General features: G+C 37.7%; 1 protein-coding gene across 7 annotated transcripts in view; it reads left to right on the forward strand.

Annotated features, from left to right (window-relative positions):
- Positions 1 to 24,653, forward strand: part of CDKL5 (cyclin dependent kinase like 5) — a 132,033-nt gene extending 107,380 nt beyond the window's left edge. For 4 of the 7 annotated variants that reach the window (XM_064646708.1, XM_064646710.1, XM_064646709.1 and 1 more), the window contains 6 exons: positions 1,603 to 1,708; positions 3,217 to 3,340; positions 10,722 to 10,818; positions 14,456 to 14,578; positions 15,690 to 15,809; positions 17,086 to 24,653. In XM_064646708.1, coding sequence (XP_064502778.1) covers positions 1,603 to 1,708; positions 3,217 to 3,340; positions 10,722 to 10,818; positions 14,456 to 14,578; positions 15,690 to 15,809; positions 17,086 to 17,469 — 954 coding nt within the window. In that variant the 3' untranslated portion in view covers positions 17,470 to 24,653. Of the gene's footprint in view, positions 1 to 1,602; positions 1,709 to 3,216; positions 5,822 to 10,721; positions 10,819 to 14,455; positions 14,579 to 15,689; positions 15,810 to 17,085 lie in introns of those variants that run through there. The other 3 variants (XM_064646711.1, XR_010428554.1, XM_064646713.1) reach the window with 3 other exon arrangements.
- Positions 24,654 to 27,542: the final 2,889 nt, after the last annotated feature.

Consider the following 27,542-nt stretch of genomic DNA (forward strand, 5'->3'; position numbering starts at 1 on the left):
TTGTTTATACTGCTTTCAGTAACAAATCATACTTAAATTGTCAATCTTCCTATGCCTCTTAAAGGCATTTTCACAAAGTCATTCTTTGACTCCTTCCTATCTTCACTTTTCCCCACCCCTCTTCTGTGTTCTGCATTAGGAATTAGAAAATTTCACACCCCTCAGGATTAGTGATCTAAAAAAATCATTAATAACACAAATATTCTCGAACATTGCTTATTGTTTTCCTTTTTTCTCACTTCCATGTTTCTAATTTCTCACTGATTTTCTTTTTAGCTCTACCAAGTCTTTTTAAAGAAAAACATTCTTTGTCAGGCTTTAAATCTTATTTAAAAAACAAAATCAACAAAAAACTTGCATTCAGTATTAGTTTTAGGGCTTTTCAAGTCTCAGTTCAACACTTTTGTTGTAAGAGTTCTTTTTACTTTTAAATTAAATATGCATGAAAAGGGTTTAAGAAGAAAATCAAGTACAGGTTGCTATTACTGTCTCATATTTGAAATTTAACTGCTGACAAAGAAGAGGTACCTAATACAAGTAGTAATCAAATGCTTCAGCCTCTGTGAAATTTTAGAAGAATCCAACTGTGATTTGAAGCATTCTTTTAGCTTCAGTTCTGGTCTTGGCACATATTCAATGTTTGTTTAATCTGTGAGAGTGAGACCAGATCATCATCATCCACAAAAGGCAAAGTAGATTTTGCAAATCACTCATGCAGTGAATTGAAATCCCAGTTCTTAATTCTAGTTGGGGTTTTTTATGGTTTTGATTTTTAATCTTTATCCTTCTTGGACATTCTAGATTTCAATTCATATGGGGATTTTAGTAGTTCCCTGTGGGACCTTGTAGAGGGCATTGAATTTTATCTGGTCAGTCCATACTGCAGGACAAAATTGCAGCACCTGATTAATTTAAGAGAGGGGTTAAGCCATATTGGGTGGCAAATTATGTGCATATGGATGTTTCCAAGGACGCACTTTTGTTTGAAGTACTTCCAGGAAGTACTGTAGTCAGAAAAATAGAATTAATTAAAAGTAATTATATTCCATTTGCTGTCCTGTCTGACTAAACTATTCGCCTATGTATTTCTTAGTTCAGAGACTTCCTCGTATTTTGCATACAGTAGATTTTGTGACTGTTGGTACCTCTAGGTACTGCTGTTTAATAGCTGATAAGGGATGATAGTGCTTCAGTATTGCAATTATCACAAATTATATGCATTTCCTGTTTGCTTTTTAAATTTGCCAGTAGCAGAGTGACATCAGAAATTAATTTAACAAGGCCTGCCTTAAAAGATTCTTCCAGAGACATTACAGCTGTATTGCATTCACAGTAAAAATCTGAGGGTTTGAATCAGGCTCAAGTTTTTAAAATTGCAACTTAGGGGCAAAATTCTGTTAATGCCATTTTTGTCATTTTGGAAAAGCAAAACCAACTAATTATTGACTACATAGTCTGTGATTTGACACTGGCAATTATTAATAACATGAAAGGAAAATTTTGTGGTCAAGTTTGGAGTTCTGTTGCTTATGTATGTAGGTTAAAAGCTGCAAATCAGTTTATAGTCTTTAATTTTAAATAGTTTGTTGTTCTTTTACTTAGGGTGGAGCATATCATGATCCACACACAGAAGATGGAGCATCTACTAAGGAAAATAGAATTCTGTATAATGACCCTGTTCCGAGAAGAGTTGGCAGCTTTTACAGAGGTAATTTTATCGTAGATCTTTCAAATTTAATCAAGAATTTTAGTATGGAATATAAATTAAGTAGTAGAAAGGGATACAGAGGATTAACTACAAGCAAAAGCACATTTACATAATCCAGTTCCGAATAAATATTAAAACAGGGTTATCTATGTGCATATATATATATATATATATATACATACATACATGCGTGCATGAATATGAATATACACTCACAAAAATAGATACTGTTCTATTGTGGCACACAAAAGATGGCAATTTCTGAGCAGCTGCTTCATGGCTAAACCTGGGTAATTGTTTCAAAAAAGATAATAAGAAGCTAATTACTGTTCTGCAAGCATTAGGAGACTTGTGGGACTCCCCTGAACCTAAAGAAGGCCCAATCAGCTGAAATTCGATTATGAGTCACCTAATAACCCTAAGTAGAGTCACAAATCTCCCTCTGATCCTCCTCAGGTTGACCAGTTGGCTGATGACCTGATTTAGACATGTTAAAATCTGTGGCAATCCTTTCAAGTGTCCCATTGCAATATTAAAACCTGTGAGCAATATTAAAGCTCATACTGGTTTGAGCAATGCTTTTGAGTGTAAGGTTTTGTCACACATGCATCAGAGAATCTTTAAGAATCCTCAATCCTGAATTGCTTTTATTAATCCTTATAACACTCCTAAAATTGGACATGGATTATCCTTCTTTTTTATACATTGTGAAACAAAAGTTCCAAAAAAGAATGACTTTCCATAAGTCATGTGCTAAGGAAACTCTAGGTCTGGGGATTATTTAATTCCTTTTTATAAACTCCTTTTTATAAACTGGAGGTTTTTTCCTCTTTAACTAGATCTATCAAACAAATATATTTTAGACGGACTTAATTATTGCTTTGGGAAAATGGGACTATATTTAAATAATAGTTTGATGATATTACATGCAAAAATAGTGATAATAATATGTACAAGTAACTGTGAAAAAAGTAAATTCATATTTATGTAATTCTCAAGTAGTGACAATGCAAAGGTTATTAGCGTGTACTTTAGTACTACAGCTTGAACAAAAACTTACAGATTCAGTTTTGATAGTGTAATGTGATGCTGCATTAATGCTGCAACTAGTGTCTGATCAATTTTTAATCAAGTGCAGGCGTTTCTGGTGGTACTCATAATTCTAATAAATTTATGTGCTGGGTATGTGCAGTGTATTTTCAAAATCACAGTATGTCTGTTTGAAAAATACATATCTGACAATAATATCTGATTTTGACACTTTAATTTTTAGTCCATTATCTCTTATTCTTAGTTACCTTAAAATTCAAAGTAATTTTTTTCAGGATGGTCTCATTTTACAACTAATATTACCTTGCAACTATCACAGAATGACAGCTTTTTTTTCAATTGTACCCAAAGTGCTAGTGTGTCTTCATGCTCTTGTTCCTGTAAGAGGGAGAGAGGAAGCAGAAAGCTGGGATTTTTGGCAGAGCTCAGTGTACATTGTTTGCCATTTCTCTGTTCAGTTCCATCTCCGCGTCCAGAGAGTACGTACATAGAAAACAACGTGTCAAACAGAGCCTCTGTGTTACCAGCAGACAGCAGCACGGTGGCAAACCACTCAAAAAGACAAACCACCTTTGATACCTGGTGAGTTGTTATTTACAGAGATGTGTAGAGAATGGAAGGGAAAAAAGGGGTTTTGAACAGGAGGAAAAGAACCCCCACGCTTTTCTTAAGATTTGCAGTTGTCTGTGTGCTGAGTTGCTTCCTCCGACTATACTGGCATAGCATGGCATGTTTTCTGTCCCCTTTTGAGCAGCAAGAAATACTTCATCACACCATAACATGAGTGCATTAAAGTTAATATACTTTTGTCTTTCACAATTTTTTTCCATTATTAATCTTCAGTTAAAGATAGTACAAAGTGCTTGTGTGCATATAGTATGGATAGCAATCTGTGGGTTCCAGAAGCATGAATTGTCATACAAATGGAAAAAATATCAAAGTGCATGTTTCCATATATACGATAGGACTGTATTAATGAATATTTTCACCCTACAATGGGGACCACTGCCCCTTTTGTTTACACACCACAGAAGGAAATGAATACATTCTATGGGGAAAATGGACTAAGCAACATCTTAACGGCGTATATTGATTTTAAAAGATTAAAAGCATCACATGGCTCCATTATATAACATAAAACACTTAACTGTAATTATGCTAATAAAATGACTGCATATGCATAGCTTTGCAGGACTTAAAGGGAAATACCTTAATTTTGTTTCTCTGAGAGCTGTTTGGCTCTAAAATACTCTTAATCTTCTACTTCGTTCAATCACGATAAAGCACACTGAATAAAAATAAACCAATGGAGCTTCAAAGGATTGGTGGGAGGAATGGACTGTGTACATTTGCACGGTTCAACTATGCTTCATACCACTCTCTGAAACACTTCTCTCTGGAAGTGCGATAAAGTCATGCTATCAAAGAACTGTTTCAGTGGTTTGTTGACTTAATGTGTTTTCACACGAACAACCTGTGGATTATGTGCTTAAAATAGAGAGGGGGTGGGGGGTTGGGGGATGGTGGCTAATTGGTATTTCAGCTTGTGTTGAGGTTATATACCTGTGTCAGTAATAGAAGATGTTTACTCCAGAACCTTTGTCACCTGCTCTGATTCACTAGAGTCTGCTTCCTGTCCTTCAGTAGCTCCACCTACATCCATTTTGTGGAAGTTAGCTGAGGAAACCGATCATTTATGTAAAAAGGTGGTACTTATATTGTGATTTATGTGGCTAAAGAAGGTATTTATTCCTACTATTGAATCCTTTTACATATTTTGTTGTCCTTCGTACCTGAATCTTTCTATCTTGCATATGACATAAGACATGGAATCTTGTTTTGCTTTATATATTATTCAGCAATATATTGACTGCAAAGAAACATGTAATGTTATTTTAACTCTGAGCTGAAATAATAGCCTATGTTATTAGAGCTGGTTGGGAATTTCTTTTACAAAGTTGGTTTTTTTCATTTACGATGAAAAATTGTCAAAACCAAAACTTTTCAAAGGAACATCCACTAACTTTTATTGTGAAGATTCTTCAACTCCAGGATGGAATTGCCAGTCAAACCCAGAGATACTCTCAAAATAAAAAATATTCTGGAGTCAGCATTATTTTTTGGAATGTGGGGAACTTGAGTGCAGGGCCTTTGTTCTTCATTATTTAAACCAGAGGCTTGAACCAAGATCTTAGGTCTAACAAGTGAATGCCCTGAACCAGAAGTTAGAGGTTATTCTGGAGCACATTGTTTGGTTCCCTCAATATATTCTCTTGAAGCTGTTTCACCTTGTTAAAATAGCGAAAGGACTACAGAGGTACTAAATATGGCCTAATGAATAAGGCCTTTCATTAACCTTGAGACAGTTAGATTTAAGTCCTTGATCCAATTAATGTACTCAAATATTTTCACAAAGTGGAACAGCTCCTTTGAGAGAAGAACCCATAGAAGAATAAACATTTCTTCTTATGAAATGGGAGGAATAGCAGTACCTGCAACACCAAGTTACTGCTATTTTGGCATATGCTTCTCTTTCTCTTTGCTTTTTCTACTCCCTATTTTCCCAAGATGTTTCCTGCCCAGCTCTACATGTTAACTCTGTTCAAGTTGTCCTGGCAATGGTCTGATCTTGTTGCAAAATTGTTCTGTGCCATAAACACAGCTTAATCAGATTCCTGAGTGGTGTAGAATCTATGTTCCTCTACTTAATTTTCTGTATAGAAGTTGTGTAAATGCTTATGAAAATGTTTAAAGCTCTAATGGAATGTGATTCTGCTTACATCAATTTTATGATGAAGTAAATATTTGATGTTTGACTGACATACGTAACTGGTACATGACAATTCATGTTGAATTATGAGTGACATGTATTCCACCTGGACTTGCCACTACTGTAAAATATTGCTTCTCTCATAGTATTGCTCTGTGTTGCCTTTCTTCTGTCAAAGATTCTGTGAATGTTTGCTAGACTGAATTGTCACAGATGTTCCCTTGTCTTTGTGTGCATTTCTTCGCTCTGTCCCCACTGTCCAGCCTTTTAAAATAAAGATGTTATAAACTTGACTTTTGTCATCAGATTTTACTCTTAAATTACTAGATCATTTCTGAACTTTAGACAACTTGATTTGAAAAAAGGCAAATTTTTCATCCTTCTAGAAAATCTTTTCTTTGCCAGAGTTTAATTTCCTGTAAAGGACCTTGAACTTGCTCAATTTTTTTCTTTTTGATACAAGAGTAGATGTTTTATTCTCTTTCACTTGTATGAGCTTTGTCCTGAGCTGGGCAAAATCAATAGGTACAGGCAAAATACTTAATTGTGTTCTGCCAGTGTGCCAGAACATTGCCCTGAATTATATTTACCATTGTCATAGTTCCAAATATCTCTTTAGAATAAATTCCAGCATGGAGTACTCTATTTCACACCATATTGGAAGTGTTTGCATTGATTACTTACAAGATATTTGGGGGCTTCTAGAAAGTTTTTTTATTTAGATCTTTCATGTCCATATAAGTGTAGTCATTCTATGACAAGCAGCTTGTCATACCTATCTGCAAAATAATAAAAAGAGGAAATATGTATATAATATTATTATTTTATATTTATATAATATATATAAACACACATAAACTCTCTTGTCATTCAAGAAAAGAGAAAAAAAAAAGAACATCTCACTCTTAGAAGAGTCAAAGGCTTAAAACTCTACCCATTTTTAAGTTTCAAGACTCCAAAACAACACAGTATTTTGTAAACAGGACATGACTGACTGTTAAATCATTGTCTCAGTATCAGTGTAACAATTTAGTCACACTTACTGTTCCTGAAACTAGAAGATTACCAATATCTGAGCAAGTTAGTTTAAATCTTGTTCAACTGTGTCTGCAGTATGATTGTTGCTGCATTGTAAATACTTTCCAGTCCTTTTATGGAATTTGTAAAAAATATCAGGAAGTTGCAAATTCTGAATGGTATTCTGTATATGAGATAGTAGATCTGGGGTTTATTCCAGTTAGTAAATCCTCCTTTTCCACACGAAAAATAAAAAATTGCAGCTCCAAACAAAGTTCAGATTTGATCTTTGATTTTTAAGCTTTCAGTGCAAGACTTTTAGACCAAGAAGTTTTACTGTGGACTTCAGGTTGTGGGATTGACATTCTTACCTTAAACTATCTATTTGGATTACTTCATTAGTTTCTGACATTATCTTGCCTTTGCTAAATGGTAACTCTGGAATTGCCCCTTAAGGGTTTTACTTTAAGCAAAACTAAAAGCCAACGTGGAGAATTAGTGTTTGTTCATTTATCTTCCAAAGAAAAGTTCAGGTATTTCAATAACTTCTCCATTAGGCAAAAACCTTACTCATGTAATTATGATTGGTTCAGTAAAGGGAGCTCTACGCTGGCAGTTAGAGGGGTTCCAAGCCAGGCTGCCTGAGATCAGAGTTGCTGAAAAATAGCTAAAATAAGCATGACAAATTGCCTTCCAAAAAGAGCTGTCTGCAATACAACTCTCTCTATGGCAGCATGAATGCAACATGCTTCCTATTGATTCTTTTTAGTTAATATGAAAGCGCATCAGCTTGCTTGCCACATGCATGTTTGCTGCTACACCTCATTGTACCTGCATGAAGCTGGATACCTTTCCTGCCAGGGGCAATAAATAGGAGTGATAATCACAGAATTTCAATTTATACCTATGCTTTTTCCACGTGTCTCAGACCAGAATAACCAATGTGTTCTACATTATATGTCCTAAGCATGCAAAAGATACACAAAGATAAAATAACAAAGCACAGGACATTTTGCCTTTGGTTTTTTCTTGTGAATGAGCTCTCTGAGTGGGGCCTCTTATCTAGGGCTAGTCTCTACTTGCTAGTAAAACAGCACAGATTCTGGTGTAACTGTTTGCTTTCAAGAGCTGAAGCTTTATGCAAAATGCCAAAATACTTGCAGTATGTTGTAAAAGTTTGGTGTTGAGTGACTCGACCATACCATACAGATTTTTTTTCTGATAATCCTATTTTTTTCCTATACTGTCCACTATCTAAAAATCATGTTTTGGGATGCCTAAAATATACCAGTGTTTCATCATCGATCAAAATGTTCTGCTCTATTTTTACTCAGTACAGAATCCTGGTGTTGAAGCTTCCTGCTATAATGCTATATATGTTCACTCTCTTCACATAATGAGCATGTGTTTTGAAGCAGTTGCTTTTCAAGGTCAATGCTTTTTCAGACAACTCTACTGCAATATGAGTCATAGAAGTTAATGACATAAACCAATCAGTATGAAGCCACTGACTTTGGGGTAAGCAGCAATTGAAAATGAGCAGAGTTCTCAGCCCCTTATTTTCCTACTCTGGTCACTGTAGTCATAAAGAGGAAATGATGGTGCAGAATTTCATTTCTCTCCTTTCTGCTCAACTGCTATAGAGAGCAGTTTTCTCATCCAGGTTCATTGGGCCAGAGAAAAGAATCACACTTGAGTGAATCTCTATCTACAAGTATGGCAAAAAATGTTCCAAGCTGCACTCTGAAGATTAACTTCACCTTTTAAGATAGCATCTCCATTTTGGAATAGACTTTGGAACAGAAAAGCCATAGCAAGACATTGAAAAATTTTAAAGGACAATGTAGAGTAACCTCCTGGGAATTTGCTTATGATCTGACTCTGGTTCCTCAGCGGACAACACCGTCATTGGTTTGGTAATTTGCACTGGGGCTATGGTTTGGGATATCTTTGTAGATGTGGATGCACAGTAACTCCTTTGGGGAAAGGCTCAGAAGGTTCTTAGCCCCATTTACATGACATTCTGAGCACAAGAAGGATACTTGGAGTGCATGCTTTCCTCCAGCTTTTCTAACAAATCAAGTAAAAATCATTGAGTAAATAATTCAGTAGGTGTTTTGTCTGTGTTAAGTCGGTCTCATGAGTTCAGTGAATCTGTAAAGCTGTCAGTAGTCTTTACTCTCGGTGCTCTAAGTGACTAATACAAGAGTGCCTTACATCTGTTATGCAGTAGTACCAAATACAGGGACATGACAGCAACAGGAATCCCTGGCAATCCAGTATATTTAAAATATGTGTTATAATAATCATATTAAACTAGAGATTTTTCCTGTAGTGTTGCAATGTTCACATTGAATCTATGTTGTCATGCACCTGAAAGTGTTTCTTGGATCCAGACGTAAGTTCCAAAAAAACCTAAATTAGGAAAATTTCTACCATACTCCCTGCCTATGAATCTTTCCACTAAGACCATTCTCTTAATCAACAGTTGCACTTTATCCAGCATTTAAACACTGCATGCATTTATATTTAGAACCAGGTAACACTTTGAGCTTAAGGTGGTTTTGTGTAGAAATTGAGGAGCTAGTCAAACCAGCTACCAGAGTGAAGAGAATTTTGTTGATAAGGAGGATGAGTCCAGTGATTTCTACCCCAATTATGTGTTTCACATTTGCTTGGAAAAAAGTCAGCTTGGCATGTAGTAGCAGCTGAATCACCAGCTGATAGCATAGCATTTAAAGCCAGAATTAGAAGCCAGTGACAACTATAGTAGAGAGCTAAGTGTTGCTACATTACAGTTATTCCCAGAAAAGCTGCTCCTGTTCATCATCCAGAGCCCTTAAAACTGTGGCTTTCCTTTAGGCTTTCCATCAAGACAATGGAATAATTTCTTTTTTGTTTTCATACAACTTAGGACTGAATAAGGACTATTAAATCACCCAGCATGATTTTCTGTGTGTTAGTTGATATTAAATGTTGTCTGGTCTCTGGGATCCAGGCCCAGAGGCACACCTGACTAATATCTCCCATTATGGGGTCCCGATTTGAAATGTCAAAGATGGGAAATCCACTTCACTGAAGAGTTTGTTCTGGCAGTTAATGATGCTTATTGTGAAAATCAATGCCTTATTTCTAATATTATTTCTCTGGCTTCATCATCCACCTACTTGTTATATCTTTGCCCTTTAGTCTGAAGATCTTTCTCGTATTCTGTAATTTCTTCTTGAATAAGTACTTGTGCATCAGGCAAGGAAACTAAATATTTGGGCTGGTTTGGCCAAATGTTGGTTTCTGAACACACTAAAGAGATGGAAATCTCTGACTTTTTAAACATAGGCCATTCTTTCTATCTCTGAAATTATTTCTGTGACACTTTCCTGTACCATTTTCAATTTTCAAGCTATTTTAAAGGGCACTAGAAACTGCATTCAGTTATGTCTCACCAATGTCCTTTGTTGAAAACCATCTTTTTACCCTGTATCAGTACTTTACATACATGGTTTACTGTGTATTCTGAAAGTAACATGTTATTTATCAGCTGTAGTTACTTCAGACATGTAAAAGGCGGAAATTCAGTCTTCAGGCAAGTCACCTGTTCCATTCTTGGGTCACCTCCTTTTGCCAGCACTGTCTCACCCATGCATAACAAAATAACTGAAGTTTTTAAGTTGAAACGGACAACAGTAGTTCCCCAGCTTCCCTGATGATAAATTTGGAACCATGTCAGCAAAGTGGTTCTGTCTGGCGAACTTTGCAACTCCTGGTTCTCCAGCAAGGAGTGGATAAACTGAATCTGTGCTTTTAAACCTCATCACCATTTGTATGTTCTCTCAGATATGCTTTTCATTTTTCTAAAAGACCTCCTGTGTGATATTTTGGTTTGAATATTAAGTTCTGTCTTAGAAGAAGACATGCATGCTTTCCTTTTCCCTAAATAACTATTCATTGGTTTAAACTAATCATTTTACCCTAACACTGTGTACCTCCTATCCCATTTAATAAGACTATCTGGTATTTGTATAGTAACCCTGGAACCAATTAATGCTAAAACATTAAGAATCTTTTTACTTAATTCAATAATTTCCATTCTTTGGCATCAGATCTCAGTATTACACAGAATTTACAAAGTAAATACCAAAATAAAATCTCTCTTACAATACCTTATTTCATATTTAGGAAAAGTCCTGAAAACCTTAACTCAGAACAGCTCAAGGAGAAAGAAAAGCAAGGTTTTTTCAGGGCAATAAAAAAGAAAAAGAAGAAATCTCAAACTGTAAGTATGCGGCATTTCTAATAAAAGAAGTTATATTTGAATTACAAATTGGTTTTGAATTACACCATTTTAACATGCTAGATTAGTACAGTACCTTTATTGTATTTATGCTCATGTATATATCTATTTCTTCTTTTATTTTCTCTAGTCACTGTATGAAAGTCAAACTCTTTTCCTGTTCAGGGTTGATTTTTCTGCCTTTTCAAATATTTCTTCACTTACTAGTCCTGTGCATCTTTGTTTTCATTCAGACCCTTTGAGAGACAGTTTTGATGCAAGTTTTAAGCTGATGTTGCAACAAATTCTTTTGCAGGATCCGGTGATACCAATCCAAGAATAGTAAATGCATTGTTGTGTCTCCTCAGAGCTTGAATAATTTCAGGCACCCATATGGAGGAAATCAGACTGTTATAAATGAGAATTCTTTCCAGTCTTTTTCGTATGAGTGTCTTGGTACCAGCCTCCATCTTCTTCTTGCTGCATCCCATGACTGGAATAAGGATGATGTATCTTAACCATTCTTAATGTTTTATGTTCTGTTGAGGGAATGGACTGTGGCTTTTGTTATTCAGTACAAGTCTTTGTTGTCTCTTTTACATTTTTACATTTTCATATACTTTTTGAGAGGGAAAAAGAACTTTCTTTTATCAGAGAAAAGTGATATATTGACACTTCACAAAGTTTTGTAGTCTCCCTAAGAACTGAAGTAACCTAAACATAATCTCATTCTCAAATGACAGTTCTGGAAACAGTAAAACATTTTGAATTTTATTTGCACAAAATTGTGATGTTTCAATAAGTGTAAATGCAGTTATAGTTTTGAAGATTCTCTGAATGGAGTAAACCACGCTCATTCCAGGCAAAGGGGAGTAAGGAGTGAGGTGGTATGACTCTGAGTGTTGGTGAAGGGCTGATCTGTTGAGAACTGGGGGAGAGGATTGGTTACCAGGTTTTTTGGGCTTTTTAAAGTTTCTTTGAACTGTGTGGAACATATGCGTACGTGTATTAACTAGTACTCAAAAAAACATCTCACCTTCCTGCTGGGCAGGATTTAAAGCAATGGCATCTACCTCTCCTTCTGATCTTGTTCATCCTCATACCTGTACATAGTTCAAATATAATCATTTGTATCACACAACTGAACAAAATGTCTCGATCATAGCTCTGGGATTATTTGATATCATTAGTTCCACTTGATATCATTGGTTCCACTGATGCATTTTCAAAAAAAAAAAAAAGGTGTTAAATTTGCACTGTTTAAGTCTACTCTGATTCCAGCCATTCAGACGTGGTGACAGGGAACACTCTGATAGCTCATCTGATAGATGGTGTATCAACTACTTCCAGATTAAACTGTGTGAAGGAAATATAGACTGGATTGTGTTGCATCTCAAAATCTGGCACTTTACAAAACACCTAAATCAAAAGTACCTTGATCTGTAGCTACCAAAGTCATCACTGATTACAAGATAGGACAGATTTATACATAATCCTTACTCCTGTTTCTTCTCACTCTTAAGAAGAGGGGTAGAGGGGAACAGGGAAGGAGAGAGAGGTTTCACATAAGGGAAAAGTGTATTTGCTGCTTAGAGCTGGTATCTCACAGAAGATGAGTGAATTAGTGAAATAAGGTAGTGATACAACTCTTGCATCCTTAACTAGAAACTCGCTGAGATCAACTTGATTTTTTGATCCAACCAGAGACCTCTTTTCATTTCTACTTGGAGCTGATTAAGAGACAGTATCTAGGGACAGACTGTACCACTGATGTGTGTACAAGTGTCTGGTTAAGACACTGTTCTCTGTTCTTCATCTCTTAGTTGAAGACATCTACCTAACAGACATTGGGATGTTCTTTAGGATCTTCCAGCACAAACAAAAGTTACTACCTTCAGTTCAGCACCAAGTTTGATTTCAGTACTAAAAGCTGTTAACAGCGCTGTAATATTACCTCTTCAACGAATAATGTTTTCTATGATTTCATATTAAAAGTCAGCTTGTGACTACCCAAGGTTTTTTTCTGAGGGTTAAAATATAGTGTCCTAGGAGTATGAAATATCAGTTATTTACTCAAACACAGACTTTCTGCAGCAAATAGCAAACTAAACCTGAGGACTGTCCCAGTGCCGGGAAGCACATCATAGCTACGATTTACTTCTGATATCCTTTGGCAAGTCTCATTTTGTTGGTGATCGTCATAGAAGTCAACAAGATATCTGAAACTGGATTCAAGGCATCTTCTTAGTAACGTCATTCTCAAAATACCTAATAGCTCAGAACTGATCCCAGTTCTTGACGCCTCCTCCTGCAGAGTCGTTCCCATGAATCATTCTCCCTAGAGTTCTCCAGGTGCGGTACCTCATGGGGTAATAATTGTTACTGCCTGTTATGGGAATTCTTTGCAATGTTGCTTTTGCAGAGCTGTTCTTATCCATTCTCCTTTTCATCTTGTTTGAAGTCTTTTAGTAACATAGTAAAAGTTTTTGAGGATTTCTAGAGTCACAGTTTTTTCTGTCCTCTGCCATCAAACAATTTCATATCCATGAGGGTTGTGCATTGTCAGTAGGCACTATCTTCAGAGGAGCCTGAGTTTTGCAGATTTTGGCACAAATTTCAAGATATCAGTCTGAAGAAATTACTCTTTGGAAAAAATTGTTGCAGGTGAGCATTTCTCTTAGCAATGCTTTAATTCCTTTTTAATTAAATGAATTCGAAACAGGAAGATCTGACCATAAAGTTCCTAAACCTAAGCTTTGCTAATTTTTTACTTTCTTTCATTAATTTGGATGGAATCTAGAAGCTGAGAAAGCTGCTTGAAACCCCTTGCTTTTGGTAGTGCACCCATCATTCTGTTTAGTCATATAGTAATTCTATTGCATTATAAAGTTTTCTTATGACAGGCAGAATAATGCAAGACACAGCATATGTGTCCTGTTCTTGTTTGCACCTGAGAAGGTCTCATTCATAATTTTAATATCTTATAGTTCTGTTTGCTGTTTGTGCATCCATTGATCTGCTCTTTGGTTGTGCTAGAGAAATTAAAATAAAACAGCCAGTGTCCTTGCACTTATACATGAAGTTGTTAATGGCATATTTATAATAGAAGTGAAATAATTCATCTTGGAGCCCTAAATCCTTCTGCAATTTAAAAATAGCATACTTTTATTTTTTTGCTCATTCTGAAACCAATTGCTATTATTGTTAGTGTATCTTTGATATTTTCTTTATATAAAAATAAGAAATGTCACACTGCTTTAGGTCATTATCATAAGTACAAATGATTGCCAGAGTTACAGGATTTAATCCAAAGCTCAGTAAAGTCAAAAAGACCTACCAGTTGTTTCCAAAAGGCTTTGAAACACACTTTGCATTCCTAATGAACACGGAAATAAGAAGAGGTGTACTGATCTTTTTTTACATGCTTTCTATGCGTTGAGATCCTTGAATTTGTTCCATAGGCTTTTTTGTTCAATCATTGTTGTATTTTCCCAAAGAAAATTATAGGCTTTATAACATGTATTGTTGGAATTAAAAAAAAAAAAAAAACGAAAGAAAGAAAGAAAAAGGATTAATATAGTAAGGGCAGCTCTCTTGAATTTAAATACTATGCATTTAGTTTTTGTATCTTATATTGCAGACAGACTCAACCAACGGGGAGAATCCAAGCATCAAGAAATCCCTCTTTCCTCTTTTTAATTCAAAGAATAATTTAAAGCATAGTTCTTCTTTGAAAAAGCTTCCTGTAGTCACTCTACCCATGGTATTAATTTTTAAGTACAGTAGTGCTGTAAAATGCTCCAGTAAATTTGTTTTACTGACTACAGCAGCATGTGGTTTATTTTCATGGTGTCACTTCCTCTTCATGCCAGTTAAGTATCGTGGGCCAGTTCAATAAATTTAAGTAAAATTCTATTGAAATAGGCTGTGCCTAAAAAAATTTTTTATAGTATTTGATATACTGAAAAAGTAATATACACAGTTCCAGAGAGAATGACTCCTGGGAGTAAGACAAAAGAAGGAAAATAGTTGGGAAATAGTTGTGAAATTGTGAATGTTTAACAATAAACTGTCTCATTCTGTTTCATCAGGAAAAAAATTAACCTGGTTTGGTTTATAGCTATATCATAAATACATATTTTTATAAAAACCGCTCTTTATATATAAATTTAATCAATCAAGTATTAACAATGGATTAACTGAAAAAGAAATTTTAGCTCATGTGTCTTGTATTTTTGTTTGTCTTGATTCTTCATGATAAAAAGCAGCTTGCATTAAAAATAGGTTACTTTTTGATTTTTTTTTTTTTGCTTAGAATTCTTGAAATGAGATAAAAATCTGCATCTAAGTTTTAAATTATCCTTCTGCCATAAAATTTCACCTAGGGCTGTTTCCTAATTTTTGCTTTAGTTTGGGATATTTGTGGAGGAGAAGAAAGAAGGGAAAAGAAAAAGCTCTTTGTTTTGTGATGGCAAAATCAGTCAAGACATCATTTTAGAGAGACTTTGGTCTGCTTCACTTGGGAACAAATTTATAGAACTGATCCATGGTCTTAACTGCAGTATGGAATGCTTTTTAAATGAAGATGAGGCTCAACAATATTTTTATTTTTTTTATTTTTAAGGCCTTGTTTAACTGCTCTCTCTTACAGCAAATAACACTAACAGCATGTGAATGCTTTAAGGGTTAAGGGTAGAGCAAACTGCATGATATCCACAGTCACTTGCTCTTACTATGGGGAAAATTATTGAAAGGTCATTGCAATTCTGCTGCAGTAATGGGCTTCCCTTGTGTACTGTAATTAACTGTGGGAAATTATTTACGACTATTCTTAAGAATATATCAGGAGACCAGTATTTAATATTTTGTTGCAGATGCCTAACACTGATGGTCAGGATCTCTTGGCATTACAGAAAGCCATTCATTCTTCTAATCACCAGAGCAGCAGGCAGAAGGATTGGCATCCTGAGAAGATGACAGAAATCCAGCCTCATGTAAGTGGCGTTATCAATTCCCTGTATTTTAGTATCAATGAGGTATCTTGAAAGCTTTTTCTCTGGTGAATAGAAAAATTGCACTTGACGTTATTTCCCAAACTTCTGATTCTCTTCTGATTGAACATAAAAAATCATATGCCTGTGGTCCTGCATAATTTTTTGAAAATCTAGATATGAATGACAAGGAAAAGAGAGATTAAATGTCCCTGTGTCAGTCTTCAAGCCCTTCAAAATATTTTTATGGTTTTGTATTAGAGGCAAGCAGTGTTTCAGTGCACATCTGTGGATGCAATGCAATGCTGTACAAAAGCCCTCAAGAGAGCTCTATAAGGAAGGGTGAATCCTGAGGCCATGCTGCCACAAGGCACAGTTTGATACTTGCGGTGGTCACCAGAGCATCAAGACCATGCCATGGTGTGGCTGGCACAGACTGCAGTTTAAGCAGGCTTCATTTCTGGAGAGTAGAAATGCAGTAATGTAACTTTTTTTCTCCAGTTCTAAAACCAACTTTGGGGACAGGGTTTGGGAGGGAGCTTCAGTGCCATGCTCTGTTGCCATCACATTGAAAACTGGAAAAGAGAGTTTGTTGCAGCTGCAGCATTTGAAGAAACAAGTTGCTCTGTGAGCCATGGAATTTAGTGAGGCTGTTTTCATATCACTTTGTGTACTCAGGCTTCCCTAGGCTTCTGTTACCCATGTTCAGTAACTCCATATCTCTGTTTTCCTTCAACCTGCTCACCCATTAAAGAAGCTGTGAGAGACCAGAGCTGCTTATCTCCCAGCTGGCAACAAGCAAAATATGGTACTGCAGAGTTCTGCCAGACCTTGTTTCAGTGCAGATGATTACTCAAGACTCTCTCTAACCCCTAACTGATGTTCACAAAATTTTTAAGACCTTTGCATTTCTGATAGCTGTGCCTCACAAAATGTGGCTAAGATTCTAAAGCTAATAGCTAGAGAAGTGACAGATGGACAGCTAATGCAATTGTCTATGCCTGCATTTTCAAAGGAAACAAGGATGAAATAATTCATGGGAGCAATTTTTTTTCTGATGTAGGAAAGGTTCCACTTTGTCAGGTAGCTAGTAGATTGAATCGTGATGAGAAGACATTTTCTCAGGTGTGTAGTCATAGCTTGTAATGAAATATACCAAATGAATACAAATTAAAATTCCTGTGAAGTTCAAGATGTTCAGTTTAGGTTATGGCAGTTTTGTAGGAATTCTGATATGATGGAGAGCAGAAGGTCAAATGCTTTTCTGCATGTCTTTCAGAGCCAGCCATTAAAATCTCTTCGAAAGCTCTTACACCTCTCTTCAAACCATCCTGTCCCTGCTGAGCCCCGCTTCCAGCCCTTACCAAGTCAGCCAGCCAAAGCTTCTTTTTCTGAAGTGCGGATTCACCCCATGAGCCAGAGCTCCAGCAGCGGCAGCAGCAACGTGCGGCAGGAGGCTCCACCCAAAAGCAGGCCAACACTGCAGATCCCGAGCCAGCTGGAACCCACCTGGCACGTCTCCCCCGTGAACAGGAGCGTGAGTGATGGGCCTCCCTACTCCGACCAGCTGCCTTCCAAGAGCGGACAGAACGGGCACACGTACACCCGGACAAACCGGTCGCGAATGCCAAACCTGAATGACTTAAAAGAGACAGCCTTGTAATTGCACTCCAGAGAATAGGCCAGTTTGGGTGGAGATCAGCATAGGGGAGTGGTGGTGGTTCTGGTGATGGTAAGACTGCATTTTCAGCTTTATAAAGGTGTGCAATATGTACATGTGGAGCTATGCTGTTTGGCACCACGGAGAGAGTCAGGGATTATACAAACAAGTTGAACTATAAATTACCAGTCATCAGAAATGTCGCTGGATGCCAGACAGAGTGTGCAGGTCAGGGAGAAAATGCATTGCCATTTTCTCTCATTTACATTCCAGCTTAGTGCACATCTCTGTCTGAAAGCTGGGAGACTTCTGGTACGTATTGGCACTTATAAGGGTGAAAACATTCATGTCTAGACCTATGCCCTTACTACATTTTTTGCTGCCTAGTTAAAACAGTGGGGTTTATGTGATAAAAGTGTATCCCTGTTAAGGGTTTAAAGTTAAATTGTATGTCTTAAATTTGTTTTTTAAATTTCCATATTTGATAGGATTTGTAATATTTATTTATGATGACCTAATATCGTACTGTTATAATCATATCTTTTATGTTATAATGTAAAGTTATTTTGAGCTGTTTGAAACATTGTGAAGCAGTGCAACAGCTACAGTAGTTTCTATAAAAAAACTAACAGTAACATTTATATATTGCATCAGGAGTATTTTATTCTATATATAAATATATATATAAATGGAAAATAACTGTCTGTTTTTTAAATATACTCATTTAAAAAAAAAAAGTATTGTTATGACACTATCTGCCATATTTTTTATACATTTGTGATATAAAGTGCAGTATTATACTTCTAATAAAAGGAAGTTGAATGAGGATATAAACGTGACTGTAACAGTATGAATCTTGCTTGGCTATGAGAGCCCAGTATTGTAGGCATTATTGGTAACAAACAAAAGACAACATTCAATTCCAAGCTTTTTTATGGGCTATTTGTTGGAAATATTGGCTAAATGTAAGAGACTGCAGAACTGTACAGTAATCTAAATGTGGTATGTTCTCCCCTGTGTCCTTAGCTTTCCTAGTAATATTAATGGGATTTCTGCATCTGCATCCAGAGCACAGAGCCCCAGTACCAAATTTTTGTTTCCTCTAAAGAAATAAAGTGCCCCATGACTACAAGAGAAAGCAGGTGCTCTTCCACTTAATAGCAGGGGTGAAAACCAAAGAAACATAGCATGAATTGCAAGTGAAATGCAAACTTCGACACTTACGCATAGCATGGCACTGCAGATCATGGTATAAGCTTTTATGCATATGTGTATTTTACATCTTGTTTAGCAATCTATTAATTAATAAGATAAACACTGTATTAAAATTTAAACTACTCTTGCACTTTTTATTATATTTCAGGATGTACTTAAATCTTCAAATCTGATATTCGGATATTGAGGGAGAAGGTTGCCATGCAGCTTAATTTCTCTTTAGGTCTTATTATCCAAATACTCCCATAACCAGTTCAGTTACCAGTCTCAGCAAAACACTAGATCTTGGGTTCCAGTCTCCTGTACAACGTAGTTAAAACTGCCTTTACGTTGGTGAATGTCAAGTGTAGCAAATACACACCCTGATTCCTCTGTTGCTACCGGTAAATTAAATCAAAGGTTAGCCAGTAGGAGTCAAGAGTTATGCCAGTCTAAACTTTGTGCAATAAGAGGAGAGCCAGGCCTGTAGTGTCAGAACAATACAATCTTTCCTTTTTTTAAATACATTAGTTCAACTCCCTCATTACTCTGCAGCACACTTTGTTTTCTAGATGCTGTTGTTGTAAGACACTTGTACTTGCAAATACATTGTCTTTTCCAAAAGAGATTAACCTGAATGTAAATTTGATGATTTAGCCATAGATGTAGTTAACAGAAGAAGCCAGGCAGTAAGAGCTGAACTTCCTACTTGTATAACAATGCAAAACTGGACATGCTGTTCAGTACTCTTGAGTCATACCAAAGTTCTAACACAGCAAATTCGGCACCACTACTGTAAAAATAAGTAAGAAAGAACAGAATGGAAAGATGTCATATAGGGTTTGTCCAGGGCTAAAAGTCAGTCTAGTAAATTTGAAAAATTACAAAATAAGAATTCTTTCTTTGTCAATTGCCTGCAAGAAATGTGTATGTGATTTTTCTATAGATATATATGGTATATGATATCCCTCTATATATGATATATACTGTATTGATATATCATATATATAGCATATAAAAATACAGTAGACATGAAAGGGTATTCAGTTTTTTTTCTAAGTTCAGTGGGCATCCTGGAAAGACATTGTGATATTTACTAGTCATCACTGTTGGAGTTTAGCAGCATACTTCAGCAATCTCTGTTAAATTCACTGCTTGGTCACAGCTAGGTTAGCCCTGCTTCGAAATGGCCTGATGCTACTGAAATCCCTCACAAAAGCACTGTCCAAGAGAGAGTGGGGCTCTAAGCAGTGTGGTTTTAATGTCTCTTTTAGGGCAGTGGAACTGGGGTTGTTTAGTCTGGAGAAGAGGAGGCTCAGGGGGGACCTCATCACTCTGTACAATGACTGAAAAGGAGTTTGTTGCCGGGTGGGGGTCAGCCTCTTCTCCCATGTCTCAAGTGAAAGGATGAGAGGAAATGCTTTCTGTTGTGCCAGGAGAGGTTCAAATTAGATATCAGAAAATAAAGAAAGTCACTGAAAGAGTGGTTAGGCATTGGAATAAGTTGACCAGGGAGGTATCACTGGCTCTGGAAGTGTTCCAGAGGTGTCTGGATGCGGCACATCGGAATGTGAATTAGAGGTGATTATGGTGGTGCTGGGTTGACAGTTGGACTAAATGATCCTGAAGGTCTCTTCCAAGCTTGATGATTCTGTTTCCCAGCAAGTGGTCAGAGTAGACTCTTCTGTGCTTTGTGGATATGTATCTTTTTGCCTCTGCAAGATTTTTAGATTGTTGGTAAGAGCTTCATGCTGGGGATGATGATACTGAGCTGTATGTGGCTGTTCTTATTTCTAGCAAGGAAAAATGTTTCCAAAGGATTTTTTCCTCAGTACCTATGGAGTTAAATCAGGATAATCTCTGACTGTACATATAGTTGTTTAAAGTAGTTAGCAAATCTTCAAAGGTGACCCAAGGAATGTTCAAGTATTTGGTGGCCCGTAGTTACAGAAAGTCGTTTCTACTTCGTACTACATTTTCTTCTCCAATTCAACAAACCATAGTAGATTTCAGTTAAATACTAAATTGTGTTGAATGTATGTAGTATTTTCTTCCTTCTGTTGGAAAGAAATTCCAGCAGCTCGGCCAGCTGGTGCTGGGATGAATTGTGTATTTTTAACTTGGTCTAACTTCCCAATATTTAGAATATTGCTAATGTAATTTTGTCGGGGCTTTCAAAGGAGTCTTATTATAGTGACTGAGATTTGCTGGCTTAATAAAGGGAAGAGAATTACAGAGCAAACTATTTTCTAAGTGTGAGCTTTCCTTTTCACTGGTCTATGAGTCTTGTGCTACATGCTATATAGATTTACTTAGTATAAAGAAACTTAGTTGAACTACATTTTGTTCTTTGGCAATCTGTTTTGCCTTATGGCATCATTAATGATGTGAATAGAAAGGAAACTAAGTTTCAGAAATTATAGTCATTTTGCAGAACTCAAGCTGCCTAAACTTGTCTATCTGTTTTTGCTATAACTCTTGAGCTCTTTTTAACTGAAAAAGAAGCACCTTAAGCTCATCTTAACTGAAATTGTATTTGTGTCTAAGCTGTCCTTTTAAACTGCCATGTAAACGTATTAACCTAGAATAACATCTATTTTCAGCAGACCTGACCATAGAGAACAGTCCCTTAGAGCTCTTTAATGCTTTTTTCTCCATTTATTGCTGTCCAAGCTTCATTGCTCCTCCGAGAGGTCACCAGGACAGAGCACTAGGAGAGTTCTTGGCAGGAACTCAGTGGTCCCAGATTTGGTCTCTTCTTCCTAAAACATTCCCCAAACACTACCCTGTTTGCCAATACTTGTTCTTTTAGATCAATATTAAAACAGGCTTCAAACTTCCAAATGTATGAGACACCCTCAGATTGTCTTTTGGAATGTCACCTTTCTCTCTGCCACACCAACTTGTTTCTGGGAACAAGGCTGGAGTGACTCTTCAAGAAGCAGTGGCCTGTGGTAGGCTTTTAGCCATTCCTTATCATTGCAGTTAGGTCTCTTAACAGATGAATCTTATTTGTCTAAAAAGCTACATACCAACCTTTTATTTCTTCAGAAGCTGCTGTAGTTGTTAGCTGAGTAGACTCCTGTGTTCACACAGAAAAAAAAATGTATTCTCAACAATTCAGTGCTGTAGACCTCCCTGCAAGAAGAGGGAACACAGATGATACAGCTCTGAAAGCACTGTCATGATCTAGGTAGCAAAGGCAAAACCCAGCCACTTTTGAGAGGAGCCATGCTCTGGAAGTATTGGGGTTTTCACTCATGTTTCATTTTTTTGTTGTCTTATAATGATGGTGAGACATGCTTCCAAAATACCTGCATGCAATCAATTCCATATGTTTTGAACACTATCAGAGTAGAGCTGGGAGAACATCTGCATCCCAGTCACACAAAGAGTAGGAAAAGGATAGCCATATATAATATACTGCAAATTGTGGGGTGGCAATGAATATTTTTTCCATTCAAGCTAGCATACATAATACATTTGTCAATGGGGTACTGTCACAAACCATGCATCTAGGCTGTTGTTCATGTAAGTAGGCCCATCATTTGAAATAGGAGTGCCACAGAAGATGGTTGGAATGGTGATGTGCCCTATGTAACTATTTTTAAATTACCTTCAAATCAGGACACTATTTAAGAACAGGTGCCTTTCCCTACACAGCTCTTTCTAATGGTGTCATGATTTTAATCATTCATTAACTGGGTTTGTAGCGAATGAGGAAAAAAGCCATTTAACTTCTGGCCTTTGTTTAAAAGGGTGTGATTTGAGTAAACCCTTTTAATTTAACACAGCTTGGAAGTTCTAGATGTTGGCACCTTTTTCAAATGGATCAAACAGCAGCATCAATGCTCAGACTCATCAGGCAAGTGAAGGCTTGTGCACATCACTTGCACTGAAACAGATTTCTCATTTTGCAATCATGAAGCAAATTTCATGGAAATTAAGCAAAGCAAATTTTATAGGAGGTCCTCTTTCAATTTTAGGAGAAAAACTGTGTTAGGTCATCTGTTCTGTGGGCAGACTGTCTTAACAGCTACCGTGTGAGACAGCATAGGTAAATCTGATGTATTAGGTCTAAATTTTACTTGCTCTGAGTTCTACTTGGATGCAAATTTATGACCTTGTGCACAGCCAATTGTTTGATGCAAAAATTGTCTTTTGACACACTAAGTGGAAGATGCATGAGAGGTGTGAGAGGACCAGCCCCACTATGTTTGGATGCTTTCATTCCACCAAATCATATTGCTGCTCAGGCTCTTTTAGACCATAACTCAAAATATGCAGCTGGGCAAAAGTGACTCTAACACATGGCCCGAGAGTCTGAACAAGGAATTTGTCTCTTAGCCTAAGAGTGACTACACATCTTTTGTCTTCTCTGCAAGTTAATCTACCTCCTCTCTCTTGCAGAATGTGGTCAAGGCTGGGTTTTGTTTGTTCTGAGCTTTTTATTGACTCCAACTTTTGAAGAGACATCTGAAAAGATTCTTCCTCTAGGTACTGTTAGCAACCAAGTAATAAAATATTGATGGGCCTTCATCTAAAATACTTCTGAAACCTCCAAGCCATCTGAGCTCTCCCTCTAGAATCCCAATGCCATCCTTTGCACTGCTTTGCAGTCTTCCCTTGCCCTTCCCTTTGTGGTTCTCAAATATTGCAGTTGCCTTGTTCTTTGTTGTTTCTCTAGTGCAGATTTTCAGGGAGTTAGAGGCCTTATCTACTACTCCACCCTGTTTGCTGTTTTACTTAAACAGCTATCCTTAGACTTGCTCAGGATTTTCTTCATTTTAATTTTCCATTTCATCTGGGTGAGATACCTTACCTCATCATGCCCCCGCCAAAACACGCTGCCTGCCAGGTTTTTCGTTCCACCAGGTCTCTGTTTTCACAGGGCGGTTTCTCTGGATCCGTTCTGAGAAATGCAAGGTGGCATCTTAATTGTACAGGCATAGAAATGCGTTGTGAAGTAGCTTTCCATGTCGTCAAGTAGCTTTCCATGTCGTAGAACTTTCCGTTAGCAACGTTAAAGCATATTCATAGCACAAGATGGAAGCCGCTATTCAACTTTCCTGTAGGATATGAACCTCTTGGTGTAAACTCTTGACATGTAAATCCAATGGCAGAGCTTTTAACTGTTTAGTTACAAGGCAAAACTTTAAGCATAAGCATAAGTAACTGTCTCGACTTTCCTTTTTTTTTTTTTTTTTTTTACTAGTGCACATCTTAGACTCGTACTACTGAAGGATATGACTAATTAAAAGGAGTAACATTATTTTTGGTTTATATGGAACAATAAGCTAAAATCTTCCCTGAAACCATAATTTGGTTGGAAATTCTATGCAGGCATTTTAAAATCTGGTTAAGTGATAAGGACTTCCAGGACTGCTTAGATCTCCACTGTGAAATGCTGAATTTTAAATTTGTGTCATTTGAGAGAAAGAAGGAAGAATGAAGTTTAGGAAAATCTTTTTTTTTTTTCCACAATCTGCCAGTACAGACTATTCCAAAATTAGCAGGATGAGGAGGCAGCTTTCAAAACTTCTAAATTTATGTATAAGATTCCCTGGTGTTTTTTTAACAGCTACTAGAAATCTAAAGCGCACAAACTTTTAAATCTACCGTGCTTTCTGTTGTGGAAGGGATATGTTGTGGTGTTAACCTTTTTAATCCTGGAATACAAATTGATTTTAAAATGTGTTGAATATTTAAGGATGACTTCATGCAAGTTAATAAACCATTTGTAAAGTGTTTGTATACAACCCTTTGTATCATGTTGTTGGTACACCTTACCAAATTTTTTTTGAGCATGTATTCCATCCTTAACTTCTGTACAATTTCTATTGTTGCTGTAAATATTCTAAAAGAGGAAAAAAAAATCCTGTGGTAACCTTAATTATAAGCATGGAAATGGTTAATTTTTACTGAGCACAATGTATTTTTGAATGGGCCTTCCAAAATATGTCTTTAATAAAAATGCAGATTTTGCACTAGAACACTGGCATTGTTCAACAGCTGATCTTATTCCTGACCTATCTCCTCCAGAGCACCTCTCCATATACATAGGTTGGCTCAGATGAGTGGAATAGGCCAGAACCAGGACTCCTGTGCCTGATGGATCGCTGCCAGGTCCTGGCTAACTCCCCACTCTGAGAAGCCAGCTTGTATCTGTCTGCAAGTGTGATGTTTCTGAAGCACCTTGTTGCCCACCATTCCTGTAGTCTCACTGCAGGCATCAAGGGTGGTTTCTTCCTTTCAGGGCCAGAATCTCTGCTGCTCCCTCTTTTAAACAGTATCAACCCACCAACCCCCCCCCAGCAGGCACTACCAGAAATTAAAAAGCCCTGATAGTTTCCAGCCAGTAGCCTTTGCTGCAGAAAAGTATCATGTTGGAATTTCATTATGGCCACACGTAAACTGAGACCCTTTTAGGCAAATATTTAGGTGTCAGCAATAAGGTTTAGATTGGTTCCTCTTTAAAATGTCCTGGCCATGACTTTTTTTTGTTCCTGTGTGCAGCTTTAAAAAGCTTTAAATATTTCTCTGCTAGTCTCTCATTCTTCAGGATAATTTGCAACAGAGGAGTAGGGACCACTTTACCTTGGCCTCTCATCTTTCCCTCTGATCTTCAGCAGTAGATTTGCTGAAAGCCAGGACTTGCAGTCTTTTAGATCCAAAACAGCTGCCTGATGGCTTGTGCAGCAACCACAGCCTTGGTGAGACCAGGCTGCTGCCCAGTGCCTGCACTGAGCTGTGCCCATCACCTCCCCAAGAGGGAAACCACTGACCCAAACCGATGTCTTCAATTTCCACCAGGACAAGCAGTCCAGTACTTTAACAGTCCCAGCCAGAAATGGGTTTGAAATGCCTGTTTCCCTGAGGTGCCTAGAGCTCTGGGCACACTTGGCTTTACTCTTACAGCCTTACTTGGCTCTTACTCTTTCAAGGATCTCGTTGTAGTGACCTCTTTTCTGTACCCCCTGCAGAGCCCCAGAAAATGGAGTAACCACCTCCTTGAAGAGGAACCCCAGTGTAGTCACCATTAGTCCTCCATGGAATGGGGACCATAGTGGGCATTGGCATTTTTCTCTGGGTGGAAATGAAGGGATAATTTCTGCACGGGGCTATTGACTTATATATGATGTGGCTGCTCTGGAGGCCTAAGGTAGTCTCTGCTCACATAGCTTAGACTGGGCAAGTTTGATTTCTCAGCACAGTTCCCTCATTTCTCTCTAAGCATGCCATGCTAAAAACTCAGGTCATGAATATGAAGGCAGCTCTTGGTCCTGCTTCCTATTTCAAACCCCTTGTGTTCTGTGCAGTTGCAAAGCCATGCATTGGTCTCCCTACATCTACAGGTAAAGACCTGCATGATTGTTTAACATTCTTGTCAGCAACATAGACAGTGGGATTGAGTGCACCCTCAGCAAGTTTGCCAAACGACACTAAGCCATGTTGTGCGGTTGACACACTGTAGGGAAGGGATGCCATCCAGAGGGACCTGGACAGGCTTGAGAGGTGGGCTGGTGCAAACATCATGAAATCTAACAAGGCCAAGTGCAAGGTCCTGTACCTAGGTCGGGGCAGTCCCAAGACAAACACAGGTTGGGGGAGGAACAGATCATGAGCAGCTCTGAGGAGAAGGACTGGGGGCTGCTGGTGGATGAAAAGTTCAGCGTGAGCCGACAATGAGCGCTGGCAGCCCAGAAGGCCAGTTGTGTCCTGGGCTGCATTGAAAGCAGCGTAGTCAGCAGGGTGAGGGAAGTGATTCTGCCCCTTTTACTTCACTCTCATGAGACCCCATCTGGAGTGCTGCATCCAGCTCTGGGGCCCTCAGCACAAGAAAGACATGGACTTGGAGCAAGTCCAGAGGAGAGCCACTAAGCTGATCACAAGGCTGGCACACCTCTCTTGTGAAGACAGGCTGAGAGACTTGGGGCCTGGAAAAGAGAAGGAAGACCTTGTAGTGCCTTCCAGTACATAAAGTGGGCTACAAGGGAGCTGAAGAGGGACTTTTCGCAAGAGCGTGTAGTGATAGGACAAGGGGAAACAGCCTTAAACTGAAGGAGGTAAGTTTGGATTAGATATTAGGAAGAAATTCTTTACCATGGGGGCAGTGAGGCACTGGAACAGGTTCCCCAGAGAAGTTGTGGATGCCCCTCCCTGGAGGTGTTCAAGGCCAGACTGGGTGGGGCTCTGAGAAACCTGGTCTAGGGAAAGGCATCCCTTCCCATGGTAGGGAAATTAGAGCTAGATGATCCTTAAGGTTTCTTCCAACCTAAACCATTCTGTGATCCTATGTTTATGAGAGAAAGCTTGTGTATTTATGTAATTTTACTTTGGATGGTTCTGTCCCACTTTCATAATGCCCTCAGTCACACTGTTGCTCCAACATGCTGAATTTATGCAGAGGTGGAAGTCAAATGCAATTCTAAAAGCACTTTAGGACCACTTAATTAATTAAGCCTCTCAACAACCTTCTTTTTATATGAGGCAGAGGTTAAGTGAATTTCCAGAGGTCAATTAGCAAGTGAGCTGCACAGCAAGGATCAAAACAGAAACTCCTGCTTTAGCAGGAACCATTTAGTTGAAAGCCAGAAGTAAGTCTCTTCCCCATGAAAGCTTGGAAAAGTGAACTGCAGGCAAAGGACAGGGCAAGGCAAGAAGCAAATGAACTGTGAAATGCACTGTTATGCCAGTTAGTTCCACCTTATTTGTCGCTGGACATTGCAATCTAGAAAAAAGATCTAGTGATTTCTTTGAAGTGGGAGGCTCAAAGACTGATAGCACAGGTCCTTTCTACCTAGACAGTACTTTCTTCCTCTAAGGTTTTATTATATCCTACATATAGGATCGGTCATGTGAAGATACATAATTTAGTGAGG

Source organism: Pseudopipra pipra, chromosome 2 (genome assembly GCF_036250125.1).
Source record: "Pseudopipra pipra isolate bDixPip1 chromosome 2, bDixPip1.hap1, whole genome shotgun sequence".
NCBI lineage: Eukaryota > Metazoa > Chordata > Aves > Passeriformes > Pipridae > Pseudopipra > Pseudopipra pipra.